At 36.7% G+C, this 22,099-nt stretch overlaps 1 protein-coding gene across 4 annotated transcripts in view; it reads right to left on the bottom strand.

Moving 5' to 3' along the window:
• Positions 1-22,099, bottom strand: part of MRE11 (MRE11 homolog, double strand break repair nuclease) — an 80,144-nt gene that overhangs the window by 24,444 nt on the left and 33,601 nt on the right. For all 4 annotated transcript variants that reach the window (XM_038568292.1, XM_038568290.1, XM_038568291.1 and 1 more), the window contains 5 exons: positions 21,535-21,661; positions 18,833-18,933; positions 17,450-17,623; positions 9,712-9,774; positions 915-1,134 (listed from right to left, as the gene is read on the bottom strand). In XM_038568292.1, the coding sequence (XP_038424220.1) occupies positions 915-1,134; positions 9,712-9,774; positions 17,450-17,623; positions 18,833-18,933; positions 21,535-21,661 (685 nt within the window). The remainder of the gene's footprint in view (positions 1-914; positions 1,135-9,711; positions 9,775-17,449; positions 17,624-18,832; positions 18,934-21,534; positions 21,662-22,099) is intronic.

The following is a 22,099-nucleotide window of genomic DNA, read 5'->3' as shown; positions in this document are numbered from 1 at the left end:
TTTTCAAAAGAAGGCCAAAATGAAATATAAATAGCTACATCAAAACAAAGTTCATGTACAAAAAGTCAAAGACATATATAACAAGAAATACATAATAGTCTAATCAATTTTCAAAAAGTATACTTATACCACATTTGGTTCATAATATTCTAAACAAATTTAAGGAAACATTTTGTAAACTTAAGGATAATGAAAATAAATTATCACTAGAGGATGGGGTTCTCTCTTGGAAATTTTCAAATTAAGTACTATTTTACCAGCTTAAAATTCCTATGAATAAATATTTAATAAAAACTATTTAAAAATACTCCTACAAATGAATTTATATAACGCATCAGGAAGTAATGGAATGACCAATTTTCTATTATTTGGATTATTCAATGACAACAGTCCTGCATCAATATGATGATGGCAATTAATGTTAATGACTGCTTTAGGAAATCAAATTGTTTTACAGTAGTTTTCTCTTTGAACAAATTTTATGAAGCTACTTCATAAAAATGTGGGCATTTGTACCTTATGACAGTAACAAAAATAATAATCTTTATGACCTGGGAGTTTCCTCCTGCTGTCAATGGTCATTAGGTAGCCATTTTCCTTAGCAGCTCATATTTGCCTATTACTTTATACATGTGAGAATAAATATGGCATTAAATGTACCTGAAAGGTACTGTGTGAGAAGTGGAGTGAAGTTCTTAAGCAAATGTTATGGGCCAAAAAAATCTTATGTGCACATGGCCATTAAAATTTATTTAAGTAACATATACATGTCTGAATTACACTAAAGACTGACTTTATGCATTATAAAAATCAAATGTGAAAGGACTGCATAACTTAATTCTGGGGACAGGATTATAATCCTGCATGTACCATTCAATGGCCAAGTCTGAATGTGTGTGGTACTCAGTGCTAACCTCTTCCTCTCTGAGACCCTCCTCTCAAGGCTGAATTCTGCCCTCTTCCTCCTCGTCGGCCTCGGCCCCGGCCTCTTCCTCTACTGGCTGCTGCTGAGGTGTCCTCATCAGAGTCATCAGCCATCTGTTCTGCCAAATCTATACTCATAAGGTCCTCAGCACTAAAGGCAGAAGCAGAGTCCTCAGACTGAAATCTGAGGGCTCTGGCCCTCGTCATAGCCTAAGAGGGAGAAAGGAGAAAATACACATTAGTAGATAATGTAGTGTCCTAAAGCCATTAATCTGGTCATTCAGATAACATTTAATATTCAAACTGTCTACACTATTATTTTTCACTCATCATGCTATAGAAATGCCAAGCAGAAGAGCTCCCCTCCCCCATCTGTCAAATTCAATTCCTAGGATTTGTCAGATGGATCTGCCACACTATCTATAAAATGAGACCTTTTGAAAAGGTGAGAACACCTTTTAGAACAGTAAAATTTCACAGAATCAAAACTTGTAGGACTGATAATATTGGCAATCATCCCTAATTCAACATCACCATTTGTTTTTATTTATTTATTGTTTTTAAAGATTTTATTTATTTATTTGACAGCACAAGCAGGGGGAGCAGCTGAGAGAGTGGGAAAAGTCAGCTCCCCACTAAGCAGGAAGCCCCACATGGGGCTCAACATGGGACTTGATCCCAGGACTCTGGGATCATGACCTAAGCCGAAGGCAGACACTTCACCGACTGAGACACCCAGATGCCCCAACATCACCATTTGTAAGAGACTGTCATCATTTAGACTACTTTGTACAATGGACTCTTAATAACAAGAAAAAAAGCTTATAAAAAATGGCTGTTATTTCTAGATGATGAAAGTTTAGGCTGCCCTTGTTTTCCTCTTTATTCACAAATACAAATTTTCTACAGTATAATTTTCCTAAAATATTACTTTGTAATCAGAAAATCATGAGCAATAATCTCTTATAAAAACTAAGAATTAAGAGCAAAAAAAGATAAAACAAGGGGTGCCTGGGTGGCTCAGTCGCTTAAGCCTCTGACTTGATTCCAGCTTAGATTGTGATCTCAAAGTCATGACAACAAGCCCCACACCAGGCTCCATGCTCAGTTTGGAGTCTGCTTGTCCCTGTCCCTCTGCTCTTCCTCCCCACTTGTGCATACCTGCTCTCTCTCAAATAAATAAGTAAATAAAACATTAAAAAAAAAAAACCACGATAAAAAGAATTGAGTGGAATATCATTTGAAGGCCTGGAAAAGAATAAAAAGCTTAGGACAAAGAATATGTCACAAATTTTAATTTGATAAGAAACTGCCTAGAAAAGACAAGTTTGAGACTTAATGAAATATTTTAACTCTGAAATGAATACAGATTTTCTGATTAGAAATAAAATAAAAGTAATGTTGCCCTGAGCTCTTCCCTTAAACCAATCAAAATATAGTAAGGAATACAGAAGTAAGACAGACATAATAGACTTTCAATAAAATCAGAAAATAGCTCCAACTTCAAAACACAAAATCTCTGAAGAGTTAATGTATATAATGAAGATGTGACCTAGGGAACAAGGTAGAAAAGAGTCTTAGGCAGTGTAGAGCTTTCTAAAATTGATCTAGATATCCCAAGGGATCATGACTACAATCTTTCTTGTTTGGAAAAAAAAATTCTGCGTCTAAGAATAGGTAGGTAGAGCATTTCTAAGCTCTATCATGAAATAAGGGCTAAATGAGGAGATGAGAACAAAGCAGGTAGGGTAGAAGTAGGAGTGAAGTAGGAGGTGGGAGACAATCCAGCTTCATTATAATGATCTCAGCTTAAAGAAAATAACAGCTAAGTCACTACATGAAGGGCTTAGCACAGCTTTACGATGCAGAGAGAAAAAACTTCAGGGAACGTAACAAAAAATACAAATAAAAAATAGGAGAAAAAAATTTCAATTCATTTTCCCTGTCCCAAAGTATGCTCATTATTATTCTTGGTCTCATTATTCTCGGATTCTGTATTTGCAAATAACCTACTTGCCAAAATATATTTGTAACCCCTGGAACAACACTCTTGATACTTTCGCAGTCATCTGTGAACCTGTGCAGAGTGGTAAAAATTCTGAATCTCCTGACACACACATTCCCACCCAGATGAAGATGAACAATGGGAACACTCAGTCTTTCTATTTCAGCTCTCCCACTTTAAATAAGTGTCCTTTTTATGGCATATTTAGCACCATGTTTTTCACATTCTGTGCTTTTGGTTGGTGATTCACTGCATTGCTAAGGTGCTGTCCAATACTGCCCAAGCACAGAAAGGTTGTGATGTGCCTTACAGATGAAATACATGTGTTAAATAAACTTCATTCAGGGATGAGTTATAGGGTTGTTGGATCTAAGTTCAGTGCTAATGAATCAATAATATAATTAACACAGAAACACACATGAGAAAGGTTATGTACTGAACAGCAGACAAAAATGTTGTAGCCAGTAGTCGACAGGAACCTAATCCTGTATTTCCCTTAGGAGTTATACGGTTCACTATTTACTAATTTAGTGTTTGCATTAGACATAGAACATAAATGAATAACAAGAACCAACTATACTTTTTTAAAAAGTAGATTTAATAGGGAAAAGGAGACCTAAATTACATAATCAATAAGACAATCTAATTGATGGGTACTGAATTCTATACTCTGAAAATAAATAGATACTTCTTTGCAAGACCTCATGAAATGTTAACTGATTCTTCATGGGGTGCTAAGAAAGGTATCAATTAAGTTCTAAATAGTAAAAGGTATTATACTGTCTAATTGCCATGAATAAAATTAGAAATTAATGGTAATAAAACAACACCTGCCTCTAAGCCACATAACCAAAATTGTAGAAATCTAGAAAATAGTATATACCAGAACATATGAAACAATTAAAGAAGTGTTTACAAAAAAAGCCTACAACCTATTAAAAAAGGAATGAATGAAAATAAATAGATTTGATATTCAAAAAGCTAGGACAAAAAAAAAAAAAAAAAAGCTAGGACAAATAAAACCCATCCAAAGGGAATTATTAGAAATCAATAAAGATACAATCATAAATAAATTTAAAGCAAAAATCCATTTGAATTAGTAAATTTAAGAACTGATCCTCTGGAACAAAATCACATTGACAAAAATCACTAACTTAACAAAAAGGAGAAAAAGACCAATATACACCATTAGAAATGAGAATGGAGGGGGAAAAAGATTGAGGGAAAATTTTTTTTTAATTTTTATTTATTTATGATAGTCACACAGAGAGAGAGAGAGAGAGAGAGAGGCAGAGACACAGGCAGAGGAAGAAGCAGGCTCCATGCACCAGGAGCCCGACGTGGGATTCGATCCTGGGTCTCCAGGATCGCGCCCTGGGCCAAAGGCAGGCGCTAAACCGCTGCGCCACCCAGGGATCCCGATTGAGGGAAAATTAAAAGAATCCTGACAAAATACTTTTCAATTAGAAGTAATTTGGAAAATAAATAATCTAAACAGATCCAACAATAGACGCACAGTCTCAACAGACTAATAATATCAAAGAATAATGTGAGAAAATTGTTAAAGGAAAAAATCCCTGAAAAAGACCACAATCAGAAAGTTTCACAGGTATTCTATCAAATTTTCAAAGAACAGATAATTCCACTGCTATTTGCATAATACCAGAGCATAAAGAAAGCTTCCAATTTCTTTTTACAAAGCCAGCATAATATAGCTCTGAAAAACTGACAAAGGCCTGCATGCACCAAAAGATTACAGGATCTTATAAATACTAAAGTAAACAAAGAGAATCCAGGAACATATGGAAAAACCAGGATACCTATTACCAGGAGGCTCACAAAGTGGTAACAAGGATGAGGCAATAATAGAATATGCTTTAATATAATTCACCAAATTAATAGAATGAAGGAGGAAAAATCCCACACGCTTATCTCTACAGATGTCAAAAAGGCACTTAACTCATCATCTATTCTGGATTTGAACAAACCCCAAAACCCTTCTTTTACATGACAAATACCCTAAAATATGCAACTGCCCCACCATGCACAGAGTGTGTGCACACCTTCCTGTGAGCGCTGTAACAGAGAGATCTATGAGCTAGGCACTTAAAACAAAACAAAACAAAAATTTCTGGGCAAAGAACATGACCAGGTGTTTCATGTAAATAAAATGGTTTGTAAGCATAAAAATTGCTAAGTCACCAGTAACAAAAGTAGTAATGATAAAAATAGCAAGAAACAGTTTCCTCACCCATCAGATTTATAAAGATCAAAAGATGTAGTAATACACCACGAGGACCGGATGTGGGGAAATAAGCACTCCCAGATCCTGGTTAGAAGGTAAACTGGTGTAGTATCTCTGGGGTGATAAGGCAGGATCTAGCAAAAATTTAAAATGCACATGCCCTTTTATGATTAGTTCTTGGAATGAATTACCCACTATCATTTTCAAATTTTATATTTCTCTTTGTCTAAATACTTTATCTTCATTTTATCATTTCAAACATTACATTCAAATACTTTAACTCCACTTTTCTGTGCAACAGACCCTGAAGTTTATTGATATACCCGAAGTCATTACTTCTAAGAATTAGCAGTGGAATTCTAATTTACCTCATGAGTGTAGGTCCAGAGCCATTGTCCAGAGCCACTGGTAGGACAATGTTTCCATTTGCTTTTTTGTGAGATTTGAACATATACCATCCTGGTATTACACCGTTTTTTAAAAAATTGTGACAAAATGTACACACCATAAAATTGAGCATTTTAACCATTTTTAAGTGTATAGTTCAGGTGCATTAAGCACATTCACACTGTTGTGCAACATCGTCAACATTCAACTTCAGACCTTTTTCATCATTTTGAACTGACACACCATACCGGTTAAAAAATAACTCCCTGTTCCCTAATCTTCCCCTTCCCCTTGTTATCACTATTCTTTCTGTCTGTACGATTTGACTACTCTAGGGATCTCGTTTAAGTGGAACCATATAATATTTATCCTTTCACAAGTCTTACTTCACTTAGCGTAACGTTTTCAAGGTTTGTCCACTGCAGCATGAGTGAAACTTCATTCCGTTTAAGGCTAAGTAAAAGTCCATCACACACACATTTTGTTTACTCATACAGCTTTTGATGGACATTTGGACTATTACTACCTTTTGGCTGTTGTGAATAATGCTATAAGCATGGGTGTACTAATATCTGAGTTCTTGCTTTCAATTCTGTGGGCTAAATACCTAGCAATGCAATTGCTCGGTCACATAATTCTATGTTTAATTTTTTAAGGAATCCTCATACTATTTTTCTCAGATGCTTCTGTATTCCCACCAGCAATGCACAAGGGTTACAATTTCTCCATATTCTTGGCAACACTATTTTCTAGCTTTTTTGTAATAGTCATCTTAGTAAGTGTGAAGTGGCTTTGTGATTTTGATTTGCATTTTGCTAATGATGAGTGATGTTGAGCATCTTTTCATGAGTTTATTGGTTACTTGTTTATTCTCTTTGGAGCAATGTCTGTTCAAGTCCTTCATCCACTTTTTAAATTGTTTTTTTTTGTCGTTGTTGTTGTTGCTGGGTTGAATTTTAGGAGTTCTTTACAATATATGTTTTGGATATTAATCATTTACCCAATACATGATTTGTAAATATCTGTGGGGTGCCTTTTCACCCCATTCTGTGGGGTGCCTTTTCACTTTGTTGATAATGCTTAGTACTGCAGTTCGAAAGAGGCTATCAACCCTGCCTCAAATTCAGGTAGAACACAGGAAATCAGAGGCTGGGTAAACTCTGGACTATGAGTCAGACTAAGAATAGATGTTACATTTTTAAAGGATTATTAAAAAAAAAACAACAACTACACACACACACAGAAGAATAGGTGACAAAAACCATATACAGCTGCAAAACCTAAAATATTTACTGTTTGCTTAGAGCTTTTCAATGTGAACAAGAGGTTTTAAAGCCTCTTGGAAGGACTAATGCTTGTGTCTGTTTAAATAACTTAAACATGGTACTGGGATTCTTGTCCTGAGCGAAATGATTCTACATGCCTGGGAGTTAAAGCTTGCGAAAGTCTCAAATTCCATTACAAGTCCTAAATAGTATGCTAAAGATAAAGATCATTTATAACATCAAATGGCAAGCTGGCAAATTACCCAGGAAACCCCAATTAACCTGCTGAAGTCTTAAAATATAGGTGAAAAATCTAAACCCAAAAGTGCTTTCTTCTAAAAAACTCCCAAATGCAATTTGTCATGTCTTCTACTACCTTCCTTGTAGAAAATATTCACTCTTATTCTTTAAAAGATTAATGAAAAACTTAGCTTAAGGGTTCCAAACACAAAGGGCATGTAAAGACCTATTTCTGTAATTTGTTAAACTGAAATGGTTAGTCAAGTTTAAATGACCCAAGAACCAGAAGTGATTTCTTTCTTCTAGCATTCGTTCTTACTATTTAGCAAACACTCTTCTACTTTAAGGTGCTCTGTAAGATGAATACAAATATAAATACAATAAGGGATCCCTAATCTAGAGCCTCCTCCTCTTAGCTTCCAAAAACCATCTTGTAAATGGTATAGCAGTTGCATCTGCGCTTCTTAGGAACAGTGATTTTTGATGTTCTGCACACCAAAAACTTTCAGAAATCTCCCACTTTTAGCCATTCATTGGCCATGCATTGTATTAATGTTATTATAATATACAGTTCTGATAGGATAGGATATGACAGAAAGTCCAGACTTGAAGGCAGAAATAGGTTCAAATTCCACCCCACCATGTAACCTTTACTGTGGTCTCAGTATGATTTGTAAAATGGAAACTAAAATAGTGTACGTGATCCAGGGCACCTGGGTGGGTCAACAGCTTAAGCATCTATCTGCCTTTGGCTCAGGTCTTGATCCCAGAATCCTGGGATCTTCTCCCTCTCCTTCTGTTGTTCCCCTTGCTTGTGCTCTCTTGCTGTCAAATAAATAAAATCTTTAAAAAATAATAATAAAATATAATAGTGTAAATGACACACACATAGAAAAAATTCAATAAATAAAAATTTAATGAATAACATTTGCACTTTCCGGCAAAATTCCCTGTATTACAAGATGGAGACAGTGTTAAGTTGTACAAAGGGAAAAAATCCATGAAGCTCACAAAATTAGACACTGAGATTATCCTCTTGGATTCTCTCTAAAGAAAGGTTATTAACTGAGTTACTAGACTGCTATTTCTACATATTCTAATGAACTGGGGCATAATTTTTTTTGGGGGGGTAACTTTCCCACAGTAAGCACAGGGCATCAAATTTTTGTAATAAGACAGAAGAGAAAAATAACACCCAAAATACCACTTTCCTATTCCTTCACATTCCACACAAGGGCATTATTGGATCAGCCTAAAATCTGAAGCAGCCAGTATGATATGACAGATGATGAAGTAAATCAGATATAAATTTGGAAATTTTATTTTAAAAAGAAAGAAAAAAAGTCTATCTCATGGCATTTAGAGATGGTACCAAAGAATTATTCAATAGCCGATTTTTCCTCTGTCAGTATCTGAAACTGCTTCTTCACCTGAAAGGCTGTGGGAATACCTAGTGGTCACCAGTAGATCAACCACTAAATAGGGATTCCTTTAGAAGAGAGTTCAGATAAAAAAGTAATAAAGTGGGAGTCCCCATCTCCGTAGGCAGGGTTTTTCCTTGTTAGTGTCCCAGGTATTGACTTTGACCTAAGGAGTGTGCTTATAACAAGGCAAAAAATATTTAGAGGGTAGGGATTGGCAGGGGTAAGGGTGGCTCATTAGAATAATTCTTTTTTGTTTGTAGTAGAGAAAACAGTGGAAGTTAGAAAAGTTAATTTGAGGGATGTGTCAAGTGCTTCAGCTCTTTCCAATTCACGACCTGTCAGGGGCAGTTCTGAAATACTTAGGAAAATGACAGTTGGACTAGCAGGACTGTTGTATTAATTCAGTGAGAGTGACCCTTTAGGTCATGCTAAGGTTTAATATTTTCTTTCTACATATGTCTACCTCATCTACTAACGTGAGAGTTTCTGGTGGACATGAATGAACCATGTATTCCATCTGTATTGCTAATGCAAAGTAGAATGGCAAGGCTGTAACAGATATGAAGGAAAGCAATCAAGACAAAATCCCAACAGTAAATTAGTTGTAAGATAATCTTTAAATACTAGATAGCAATCAGAAACCACCACAGACTATCAGAAAATAGAAAAATATATTTCAACGGTGCATTCACTGAGTACCAGATAGAGGCCAGAAGTTTCAGTAAATGGGTGCTAACCAGAAGTTCCTAAACTGCAGAGACTGAGAAAGACAACACTGATAGTGTCAGGCCCATTGCAACATTTTAGAAAGCCAAGTGGACACTATATTTATCTACAATAATACTGCTAGCAAAATACTAAGTTTCTTCCTTTAGTCCCAAAATAATATCAGCTCAGTAGGGCAAGATTTTATCTAACTCTAATAAGATGCTCTGATCGCAATTATGTACAATTTTGATCACTAAGGGCTCTTGTTGTATATGCTCCCCTCCATCAAACAACTAAATACGTCTTAGATGAAGCAAAATGAAAAAAGGGGGATGTCGGCAGGCAGAATACTGGTAGGCTGAACTGGTGTAAATCAAAGGCAGCTATCCTAAGCCAATTCTTGCTCAGTCATATCCACCAAATGTCCGTGGACTGACTATTCTAAACAAACCTACTAGTCATTCTAGTTTAACAAACTGACACACAAGCACAGGAATTTATATCAGCAATTACCTCTCGAACTTCATCATCTTCTTCATTAGTGTTTTTTTGTCTGCTTTCTCTGAAACGGCGTACCTGTATTAAAACAGTAAATCGCAAATGTTGCTTATTTCTATCATGGAAACGTAAAACAACAGCCTACAACTGATTAAGAAATGCTTTCCATTACAACATAAAACTTGGGAATTTTTTGTTTCAAATTTTTATTTAAATTCTAGTTAGTTAACATAGTGTAATACTGGTTTCAGGAGTAGAATTTAGTGATTCATTACTTACACATAATACTTAGTGTTCATCACAACAAGTGCCCTCCTTAATACCTATCACCCACCCACCTCCCCCATCAACTCTCAATTTGTTCTCTATCATTAAGAGTCTCTTATGATTTGCTTCCCTTTTTCTTCCCATATGTTCATCTGTTTTGTTTCTTAAATTCCATACGAGTGAAATCCTATGGGATTTGTCTTTCTCTGATTTACTTCACTGAGCATTATACACTCTCTAGCTCCATCCATGTTGTTACAAATGGCAAGATCTCATTCTTTTTGATGGCTAAGTAATATTCCATCATATACACACATATATTTATACCATCTATTCATCAGTTGATGGACATTTAGACTCTCTCCATAGTCTGGCCATTGTTGATAATGTTGCTATAAACATTGGAGTGCATGTGTCCATTTGGATCTGTATTTTGTATCCTAGTAGTGCAAAACTGCTGGGTTGTAGGGTAGATCTATTTTTAACTTTCTGACAAAACTTAAAGAGTGGCTGCACCAAAAACATGGAAATTTAAGTACAGTTTGTCTCACAAAAGACTGATGCAAGAAGTTCTATTTTCCTAGTGATTTACATTATAATTTCAAAATTGTACTCTAAAATATATATATACACATATATATATATATATATATATATATAGGCCCTAAGCAAAACTCTCTTCTTTCAGAGGCTTGAAGTATTTATTACATGGCTTAAATCATTCTTATATACCTGGCTGTAAGATATCCAGGAGGCTCTCTAAAATAGTTTCCAGGGGCACCTAGGTGGCTCAGTAGGTTAAGTGTCCAACTCTCAATTTTGGCTCAGGTTGTGATCTCAGAGTCATGAGATGGAGCCCACATAGGGCTCTGCACTCAGCAGGTAGTCTGCTGGAGATTCCCTCCCTCTGCCCCTCCCCCACTCATGTGTTATACTCTCTATAATAAATAAATCTTCAAAAAAAAAGTATCTGAAGTGGGTGGGCCTCTGGAAATCATTTCAAGGCAACTACTAAATGTTTACTGTTTGCTGACAGTAATTCTGGAACCAAAAGGGATACCAGAGATTCCTTTTTTTTTTTTAAATTCATGCCCAACAGGCTCTTCTAGCATAGTTATATAATCAGGGAAAAATTCTATTTGTTTAATAATTTACTTAGCACCTATTTGCTGAGCACCCATTATGTGCCAAGGACCACTGCAGGAACTGAAAATACGACAATGAACAAAATAGTTAGAAATTCTGCCCCCAAGGAGTGGAGGATTGTGTGCCCACATTTGGAGCCAATAAACAAAAACAAAATAAGAAGTTATATTGTGTTTTAGTTGTTAATTTACAGCTAGACTTAGAAAACTCTGTCATCTCGGGCAGCCCAGGTGGCTCAGCGGTTTAGCACTGCCTTCAGCCCAGGGCATGATCCTGGAGTCCTGGGATAAAGTCCCGCATTGGGCTCCCTGCATGGAGCCTGCTTCTCTCTCTGCCTGTGTCTCTGTCTCTCTCTCTGTGTGTCTCTCATGAATAAATAAATAAAAACTTAAAAAGAAAAGAAAACTGTCATCTCTAGGGAGCCATTTATTTACTGATGTTTATCTACTGACAGTTTTCAACCTGCATAACCAGATAGAAGCATGGCTTGATTATGAGACCAGAGGGGCATAAAAGATGCCCTGGGAACTTCTGCACATCTTAGTGTTCAATCCAGGGGCCACTGTGTGCAAATGAGAACACAGGAAGCTTATGCTTGGCTTCTCACAGGGCTCTACTGCCTGCCGATACTCTTTTCTTGATGCATAATATCCTTTGCCTTAAGATGAAAATCTTAAATCAGTATGCTCAGTGGAGTCATGAATTCTTCAAATATCTGAACCTGTGAAAGTTTTCCAAAAGATAATAAGTATGCAGAAAAAAAGGAAGGTGAGGAATGCTGAGGAGAGATCCCATCTGAATAGAATGATCATGTAAGGCCTAAGGGAGAAGGTAACTGATAGCAAAGGTAATGAATCTTGTAAGTAACTAGGGAAGAACATTCTAATCAAAGGAAAAGATGTGTGTAAAGGGGTGGGGCAGGGGTGCCTAGGTGGCTCAGCTGGTTAAGTGTCTGACAACTTGACTTTCCGCTCAGGTCATGATCTTAGGATCATGAGACTGAGCCCCACGTTGGGGTCCGTGCTCAGCTCAGACACTGCTTGAGATTCTTTCCTTCTCCCTCTACCCTTCCCTCTGCTGTCTCTCTAAATTTGATCTTTTAAAAAAGGCACTGGGGGGGATCCCTGGGTGGCGCAGCGGTTTGGCGCCTGCCTTTGGCCCGGGGCGCGATCCTGGAGACCCGGGATCGAATCCCACATCGGGCTCCCGGTGCATGGAGCCTGCTTCTCCCTCTGCCTGTGTCTCTGCCCCTCTCTCTCTCTCTCTGTGACTATCATAAATAAATAAAAATTAAAAAAAAAATAATAAAAAAGGCACTGGGGCAGAAATATGCATGTTACCTTTGAAAAACAGCAAGGAGGTTGCTGTGTCTCAAGCAGATATGAAATAAGAAAGTAACAGAAAGCCAGATTGAATAGGGTCTTGTAAAAAATTGTAAGGACTTTTTTTCAAGGCAAGAGTGACTTGAACTGTTAGTGTCATTGACAGCTGAAATGAGGACAGAATGGGGGATGGTGGAGGAAGGACAAGAGTAGAAAAGGGAGACAAGTTTGGAGGCCATGAGAATAATCTAAGTGAGAAATGGCAATGCAATGGACCACTGGTAGTGATAAAGACTGGACAAATAGTCACATTCTGAAGTAATGCCAAGACAGGATAGAGGGGACACAAAGAGTCAACACATAGAGCAAAAGTTGAGAATCAACAATTCAGACTGGGAATGTTAGTGGTGTGAGATGTTTGCATTAAACATCCCTGCAGAGGGACACCTGGGTGGTTCAGCAGTTGAGTGGCTGCCTTTGGCTTGGGGTGTGATCCCAGAGTCCCAGGATCGGGTCCCGCATCGGGTTCCCTGCATGGAGCCTGCTTCTCCCTCTGCCTGTGTCTCTGCCTCTTTCTGCGTCTCTCATGAATAAATAGTCTTAAAAAAAAAAAGATTAAATAAACAAACAAACAAACAAACATCCCCACAGAAATGTCTAGTGGGCCGCCAGCTGCAGAAATCTTGAGTTGGGAGGAGCGGTCTGGGCTAGACTTTTGAAAATCACCACCAAATAGATGGAATTTAAATCTAGGCAACTGGATGAGATTACAAAAGGGAGGATGTAGCTGAAGATGGGCTCCAAGGACTGAGTTGTGGGTTCTCTCAATTTAAGAGGCGGGAGACATGAGGAAAACCAATAAGAGAAACTGAGAGTATGTACTGTGAGACAGGAAGAAAAGCAGAAGAGTATGGGGTCCTAAAACCAAAGAGAATAAGGTTTCAAGAAGAATTCAAGGGGGAGCCTCTGGGTGGCTCAGTCAGTTTAGTGTCTGCCTTCAGCTCAGGTCATGATCTCAGGGTCCTGTGATCGAGTCTTGGCGGGGGGGGGTGTCCTGTTGGGAGGGGAGGGTTGTTTCTCCCTCTGCCCCTCCACCTGCACGCATGTGTTTTTCTCTCTCTCAAGTAAATACATAAAATCTTAAAAAAAAATTAGAGTTGAAGGGAGATGTCAGATGAACTGAAATAGATTCAGCAATGGAGGTTACTGCTGACCTCGATGTAGACAGTTTCCTGAAATGACAGGTCAAAACACCTGCATGATGGGTGTAAGGGAAAGGGGAGGGAGAAAAATCAGGGCAGCAAATACAGAAAACTCTGAGGCAATTCTGCAATAGAAGAGAAACAAAGAAGCTGAGTAGTAGCTAAAGGGAAATGGGAGTGAAGAGAGGTTCTTTTTGGTTGCTTAAGCTGAAAGAAATGACAGTATTGTTATGATTTGGGAGAAGGGATACAAGTTATTTTTATTTTTTAGATTCATTCATTCATTCATGAGAGACACACACAGAGAGAGAGACAGAGATGCAGGCAGAGGGAAGAGCTGGCTCCATGCAGGGAACCCAATGTGGGACTCGATCCCGGGTCTCTAGGATTGTGCCTCGGACCGAAGGTGGCACTAAACCGCTGAGCCACAGGGGCTGCCCTACAAATTATTATTTTTTATTTTCAAATCATTTTTTAAAAACAGATTAGCATGTACCAGGGCTCTGGGTAGGATATACCATACCAAAAGTGCTAGGTCATTCACAGAAATGAGCCAGAGTAAAAATACTGAGGAGGTACCATGTGTCGCCAGTGTTCTAGGACTTTACATGTATTAATTCTTTTGATCCTCAAAACAATCTTAAAGGAGATTCTATTATACCCATGTTACATTGAGGAAACAGTAAAAAATTCACTGATGCTTACATAGGTAGCAAGTGTTCTGATTTTGAACATAGGTGGTTTGATCAAGTCCATGCTCTGAGCTACATCCCCCCCATTCCTCATGCACCCTCTCAGGAGTGGTGATAGCTCTCCAGGTGGAGATGCTCAAGTTATTTGCTTCTGTGTTGTTTTCTTTTTCTTTTTTTAAGACTAGTTTTAGGTTCACAAAAAAATTGAGAGGAAGATACTGAGATTTCCCATATGCCCTCCAGCCCCATATATTCATTGACTCCCCTCTTATCAACTCCCCCCACCAGAATTGGTACATTGGTTCTAACTGATGAACCTATATTGCGACATCATAACCACCTAGAGTCCAAAGTTTGTTGTTTCTCTTAAGATTTTTAAGTAATCTCTACACCCAACAAGGGGAAGGGGCTCAAACTTACAACCTCAAGATCAAGAGTTAGCATGCTCCACCAATTGAGCCAGCCAGGCGCCCTGACCCCCAAGTCCATAGCTTTTATTATGGTTCATTCCCAGTGTTCTATATTCTAGGAGTCTGGAAAAAGATGTATCCACCTAAATTACAGCATCATACAGAGCATTCACTGCCCCAAAAATCCTCTGTGCACCTATTCATCCTTTCCCTCACTCCTCACTCAACACCTGCAACCTTCGATCACCTTACTGTCTCTATAGTTTTGGTTTTTTTTTTTTCAGAGTATTGTGTAGTTGAAATCATACAGTTGATAGCCTTTTCAAATTGGCTTTTTTCACTTAGTAATTCCCATTTAAGTTTCCACCATATCTCTTCACGGATTGATTGTTCCTTTCTTCTTAGTCTAAATAATATTCCCTTGTCTGGATGTTTCACAATTTACTTACCCATTCACCTACTGAAGGACATCTTGGTTGCCCTCAAGTTTTGGCAATGAATAAAGGTGTTATATACATCTGTGTGCAGACTTTTATGTGAACATAAGCTTTCAACATCTCTGGGTAGGATACCAAGGAGCACAACTGCTGGATCATATAGTAAGAGTATAGGAGGTTGTTTAGAAAACAGCCAAACTGTCTTGCAAAATGCCTGTACCATTTTGCATTTCCGCCAGCAATGAGTAAGTGTTCCTGCTGTCCACATCCTCACCAGAATTTGGTGTTATCAACGTTCTAGATTTCGGCCATTCTCATAGGTGCATTATTAATCTACATTTCCTTGATGACATATGATAGAGAGTATGTTTTCATATGCTTACTTGCCATTTGTACATCTTTGGCAAGATGTTTGTTAAGGTCTTTGGTCTGTTTTTATGTCAGGGTAATGGTTTCTTATTGCTATGTTTTGGGGTTTTTCTAAAGATTTTATTTGTTTGATTATCTATCAATGTGGAGAGAGACAGAGGAGGAGGAGGAGAGGGAGAGGGACAAGCAGACTCTGTGCTGAGCATGAGCCTGACTTGGGGCTCAAGCCAAAACCAAGAAACACTTAACTTACTAAGCCACCCAAGTGCCCCACTTATTGCTAAGTTTTAAGAGTTCCTTGTATTTTTTTGATGATAGCCCTTTACCAGATGTGTCTCCTACAGGTATTTTCTCCTCTAAGTCTGTGGCACGTTTTCTCATTCTTCTGACATTGTCATTCATTGAGCAGTTTCTCATTTTGATACAAGTCCAGCTTATCTATTCCTTCTTTCACAGATCGTATCTTTGGTGTCGTATCTAAAAAGTCATTGTCATACCCAATGTCATCTAGATTTTCTCCTATGTTATCTCCTAGGAGTTTTATAGTTTTATATTTACATTTGGGCAGGGTGGTCAAGTTTTATTTCTGGTACTTAAGAGAGAAATACATCCCTGCCAAAAATTTATGAACCCTAAATACCCAGTGTACTTGCAGTGGAATATTACTAGTTGCATACTGACATAAGGTTTTAAGAGAGCCATGCGGACTAATTAATTAAAAGCACTAAAATCAAAGTCAATGTTTTAAAGTTTTAAAAATAATGTTTTGTTCTTCTGCTTACAGGGAATCTAGAAGATACAGAAAATGATCCCCTATAATCCCATTACCTGAATATAACTACTAATAATGTTTGGAGAATTTTCCTCCATTCTTTGCATGCACACACACATATAGAAAATAAAAATCACTGGTATCATAGTATATATAGTTTTACATTTATGGCATTCTTTCAACACATAACATTGAAAATATTTCTCCGTGTTCTTCAGAAGTATAATTTTTAATGGCGGCATAGTATCTAGATGTATGTGTGCGCCAACATTAACCACACTTTCCAAATTTCCCCATTGTAGACAACACTTAGATAAATTACTCCAAACACAAATTTCTACCTCATTGTTGTCTTGGGAAAAGGCTGAGTTAAAGGATAAATCTTAAACCTCTTGAATACACTGATAAACTTTCAGTATACCAGCTCAAAATTGTTACTCCCACCAGCAGCATACTAAATACTTTCCTCAAATTGTTGTTACTTTGACAAATAAAAACTACATGTGAGTTCCTCTGAACACCATTTTCATATGCTTATTACCATTCGTATTTCTTTCGTGAATCCCTCATTCATGTCTTTGTTCGTTATTCTATTGAAATGTTTACTACTTTTCTTAACATTTACTAAGGTACTTTAATATTATGCATATCAATCTTTCTTCTATCTACATATAAGTTTTTCTCCCTTTCACTGTATTTTGTTTTTTGATAATTTGACATGCAACATTTACAATTTCTCTCCAGTCAAAACTAAAGAGCTTTCCCTCTGATCCTTCCATTGTTTTTATGCTTAGAGAGAAGGCATGTTCTAGATGAAACTCAAAATCTCAGACAAAACTTACTAAAAAGTTGAAAAGAACAGGAATTTTCATCCTACAAGGTTCATTTTAAAGCATTTTCATGATTTTCAAGGGAAGATACTATCTGTGAGGAACAAAGCTAACATTTAATGGGTATCAATCATGTTTAAGATTCCATTTAGACTTTTTCTACTTTTATCATCATTTTACAAACTTGATTTTATAAGACCGGAAACTAAGAAAATCAAAGTAGTTAAACAGTGATTTAATAGAAAAGTCAGAGCTACTCTTAAGTAGACCTTGTTTAACTAGACTTCTCTACCCCAAATCAGTTACCTCTTCATCGATTTTCTCTTCTAGGGCATCAATATGACGTTCTTTAAGAAATCGTTGTGTTTTTTCCAACTGGTATTTCACTAACTCCTCTATGGCATCTTTTTCTTCCTTGTCCACAAATTCCTGTACTGCTTCACCCATTCCCCTTTCTGTTAGAAGTGAGAGCTGTACATTCTGTAAAAGAGGTACAAATCAGTGGATACAGAAATGAGTATCTATTCCTTACCAAATAATTCTTTGTAAGCCAAGAAAATTACGGTGTAATGTTACCAGGGGAAAAGAGAAAAAAGTTATCTAGCTGCTGAAGGCAAAACAAAAGAAAACAAAACAATGGACAGTAAATAAGCCTACTAATAAATTTTATGGGCCAGAATAAGTCAAATAAAAATAAGAAACTGGAGTAGTGTTTAAGACAGGTGGGAATGCAGAGGCCTGAGTGGTTGGGATGTAGGGTCCTGAAATGGTAAATGATGATTTAAGAGATTAGGTTAATCAATGTAGTAGGCAGAATAATGGCCCCCTAAAGATGTACACATCCTAGTCTCTGAGCTATGAATACGTTACATGGCAAAGGAGAATTACAGCTGGTTACAGATGGAATTAAGGTTGCTAGCCAGCTGGCTGTAAAATCAGATTGCCAGGGACTAAGCAGGTCGGTGCAGTGTAATCATGAGCATCCTTAAAAGTGGAAGACGGAGGCAGAAGGAGGGATTAGGAGAAGATCTAACGGGGGGAAAATGGCCAGAGAAATGGAACATTGCTGGCTTTGGAGGTGGAATGAGGAGGCCATCAGCCAATAAATGTAGACACCTCTAGCAACTGGAAAAGATAAGGGAATGGATTCTTCGCTAGTTTCCAGAAAGGAGCACAACCCTAACACCTCAGTTTTAGGCCAGTGAGACTGGTGTCAGATTTCTGACCTACAGAACCAATGCAAATTTGTGTTATTTTCAATTATTAAGAATGTAGAAATTTGTTTCAGCAGCAGAAGGCAATTAATGGAACCAGATCTTAAAGTGGCATAAACTCATGACAATAAAAGTAGCTTCACCATCTTATGGCTGTCTTAATAAAGTAGTTCTGAAATTACACGCAGATGTAAGAGAGGTAAATCCTGGATTCAGAAACATGCAGTAGAGAGAAAAAGAAAAAGAATAACATCAACAATAATAGCCACAATAATAATAACACGATCAATTAAGCACTAATTTTTCTTGATATAGAGTAACCAGAAGTGAGTGTAATTAACTGTTGTCTCACTTAGTTAATGGAAACATCGTGAGTTTCCTTTTGTTTGAAGTGCCAATTATACATATCCTAAATTAAAGTCTATTATCTTACTGTAGCCATTATTCAACATGTAGGCTATAATTTAAAAATTACCTTTTCTGCAGTTTGAAAATACTGTTTTACAAGGTCTTCTACTCTTAGGGTTGTTCCTTCTGAAGGTTTTGTAATGAGCTTCCCAAAGTTGATCTCTTCTCCTAAAAAAAGAAGTCCGTGGAAAATAGTAGCTTCTGTGACAGTGTTAAAGTGCCCAAACTTAAGGCAGGTTTGGCTCAGTAGAGGAGGTATGGCCAAACTTTATTAATGATCAGCTAGCTTATCATGGTAAATTTTGAGGCAAAAACATGGCATTTTTGCTAATAGCCATAGTCTTTTCCTCAAAATGTATTATTTCTTTTCCTATCTCCAACTCTTATGTCTCCTATAGGCTATTCTCACAGGGTAATCTTCAGACCTCTGATCTCCAAGACCATTTCAGGGGCTGTTCAGGGACAAAACTTGTTTTATAACGACACCAAGATGCTATTTATCTGTTTCACTACAGTGCCATTTGCCCTGATAATACAAAAGCAATTGCTGGTAAAATCACCAGTTCTTATTAAGAGTCAAAGCAGTATCTTGGAACTCTACAACACTCACTACACAGTTCAAAACAAAGTAAGCCAATTTCACTTAAGAATGTACTTGATGAGGGCAGCCCGGGTGGCTCAGCGACTTAGCGCTGCCTTCAGCCTAGGGTGTGATTCTGGAGACCTGGGATCAAGTCCCACGTAGGGCTCCCTGCGTGGAGCCTGCTTCTCCCTCTGCCTGTGTCTCTGCCTCTCCCTCTCTCTGTCTCTGTCTCTCATGAATAAATAAATAAAATCTTTAAAAAAATAAAAAAGAATATACTTGATGAAACTGCAGAAATTATTCACTTAATTAAATCTCAGCCCTTATGTATGCATCTTTCTAATATTCTGAGACAAATTGGATGTATGCTTACAGCACTTTTGCTGCATTCCTAAGCAGGAGAGCTGTCTCAAAAATAGTAAAGAATACAAAGAATACTGGGTAGGAAGCTAAGAGCATAGGGTCCAGGACCTACTCTGCTGATAACCTTTGTCAGGCAAACAAATATTAACTGTCCAGCAAATGTTGGACCTGGCCATGAAAACAAAATGGTGAAAAGACATCCCCGCCCATAAGAACAAATGATTATGATAAAGGTGGGAAATAAAAAAAATAAAAAAAAAAAAAGGTGGGAAGTACTACGAGAGGTAAGAATAGAGTATGACACAGAGAAGAAATAACCTAATTCTTCTCAGAGAAGGTTGAAAATAATGTGCAGATATCAAATGTACCTATCATTTGAATCAGACTTTTAGAATGAATAAGATTACCATCATCTGAACCAAGACTTGGAGAATGAATAAGATTCACTAAGTAACCAGATTCATTAAATAAAACTGGAAAAAGAAAAATAAGTACCACAGCCTAGAGGTTAGAGAGGAACAAAGTTTAGTGTGCCTCTTGCAAAGTGTTGAAGGTAAGTGAAAGGAAATCTTTTCTAAATTTTAAGACAGTAGAATTAATACAGCTTCATAAATATAATCACTACATTTTACTATGCTGGATACTATATTTAGACTATTCACACACATCATATCATCTAATCCTCACTATGATTCTATGAGGCAGGCTCAGTCATTATTCTGATTTCACAGACAAGGAAATCAAACATCAGAGAGCTTATGTTATTTATACAGTGTCACACTGTTAAGGAGCAGAACTGGCCAAAAAAAAAAAAAAAGTTTTCAATAAAATACACAAAAAGGCTATTATTTCCACTTAGCAATTTATGTTTAGACCAAAAAGGAATCATTAGAATAAAACTATGGATGAAACTCAAGTAACAATGTACTAGTTTTATTTTATGTATTATTATGAATTCTTCACCCATAAAATCTCAAGGGATTGATAAGGATAGATAATTAAAGTAAACCACTATCAATAAGTAACTAGTTAAAATTCACAGGATAAAAAAATAATTATCTGATAAGGATGTTTTCCTAAAACAGTATTTTATGAGTTCCATTTATATATCTGAACGAATAACAACATACAGAATTTGGTCACAATCTGACATTGAAAATTGAAGCTCACTAAATCTCCGTTAATAAAAACCTAAATAGCTTTACCTATAAATAAGGGCCATATTTTTGTCTATAAATTCTGACTCAAAAGCTTTAAAGAGACTATATTTCACATGATCAATATTTCTTAGGAAGAAGCACTATTTCAGCTGGATGACCTATTTTTATAAAGGCATTAAAATATGGGCAATTAGTTTTTTATGAAATTTAATTAGAAATTAATTATCTGATCATCAGAAACATCAAACTATGAGACACCTCTTATTCTAAAAGACTGGAGTCTTTCTAAACCATGTATACCTGAAAGTTGAAATACCTGATGCAAAATTCAAGTATATTCTCTGAACATTAATAATGTATAGTCAATAATATATATCTGGAGCAATAAATCTCTTAAGTCTGTGTGCACTGTTACTAAGCAGCACTGTTTTAAAAAACTGCATCTGCAGAGAAAGTATCCCCTTTATTTATTGATATCCACAGGTTTAAAAATGATTACTAATTTTTAGAAGATGAGATTTAATTATTCCACTGCCAGTCTAAGATATTAGAAATAATCATATAAAAATATTTTCATTATTTGCTACTTCTTTTACTGAAGACTGATTTTTTTATAAACCCTGTACAAAGCATTTTTTTAATTCGTGAAAATAATTAGCTTACCCGTCTTCTCCTTTTGTTCTCTATGCCTGAAAAAATGGATAACATCTTTTGGATTAGCTACCCGATCCACAAATTTCTGGCTAAAGCGAAGAACACTGAAAGGCTCAAAACCTCCACTATAGTCCACCTGGAAATACAAAATAAGCTATGAAGGTCTAGAAACAACAGTTTACCAATTTTCGTTATTTATGTTTATGCTCAATACTTTTAAATTAAATAAATTAATGTTCTACAATATATGTTTAAGATCATGATGGTGTTATATGTTTTATTCTACTGAGAAAATAAAGCTTCAAAGGTTTATGAGCTTACACAAGACACTTTGCTTAATGGACCCAAGATACAACAAGAATTACCACAAGGTCTGAATGAGTACATCTCCCTATGATAGTAAGAGCCTAGGCACCAGGAGAGTACCATCTGGAAAGGAGGTGAAATTGCTAAACATAAATATTTAAACTTTTAAAAGAAAGAAAATTCTCCACTAAAACAAAATGCCTGCCCTAGATGCATTAGTTAATGGGTCTATCATTTTAGGGATATACTTTCAAACTAAGAAAGAAAT

This window comes from Canis lupus, chromosome 21 (assembly GCF_011100685.1).
Source record: "Canis lupus familiaris isolate Mischka breed German Shepherd chromosome 21, alternate assembly UU_Cfam_GSD_1.0, whole genome shotgun sequence".
Taxonomy (NCBI): Eukaryota; Metazoa; Chordata; class Mammalia; order Carnivora; family Canidae; genus Canis; species Canis lupus.
Note: the sequence above shows the minus strand (reverse complement) of the source record. Positions and strands in the feature narration are given on the sequence as shown.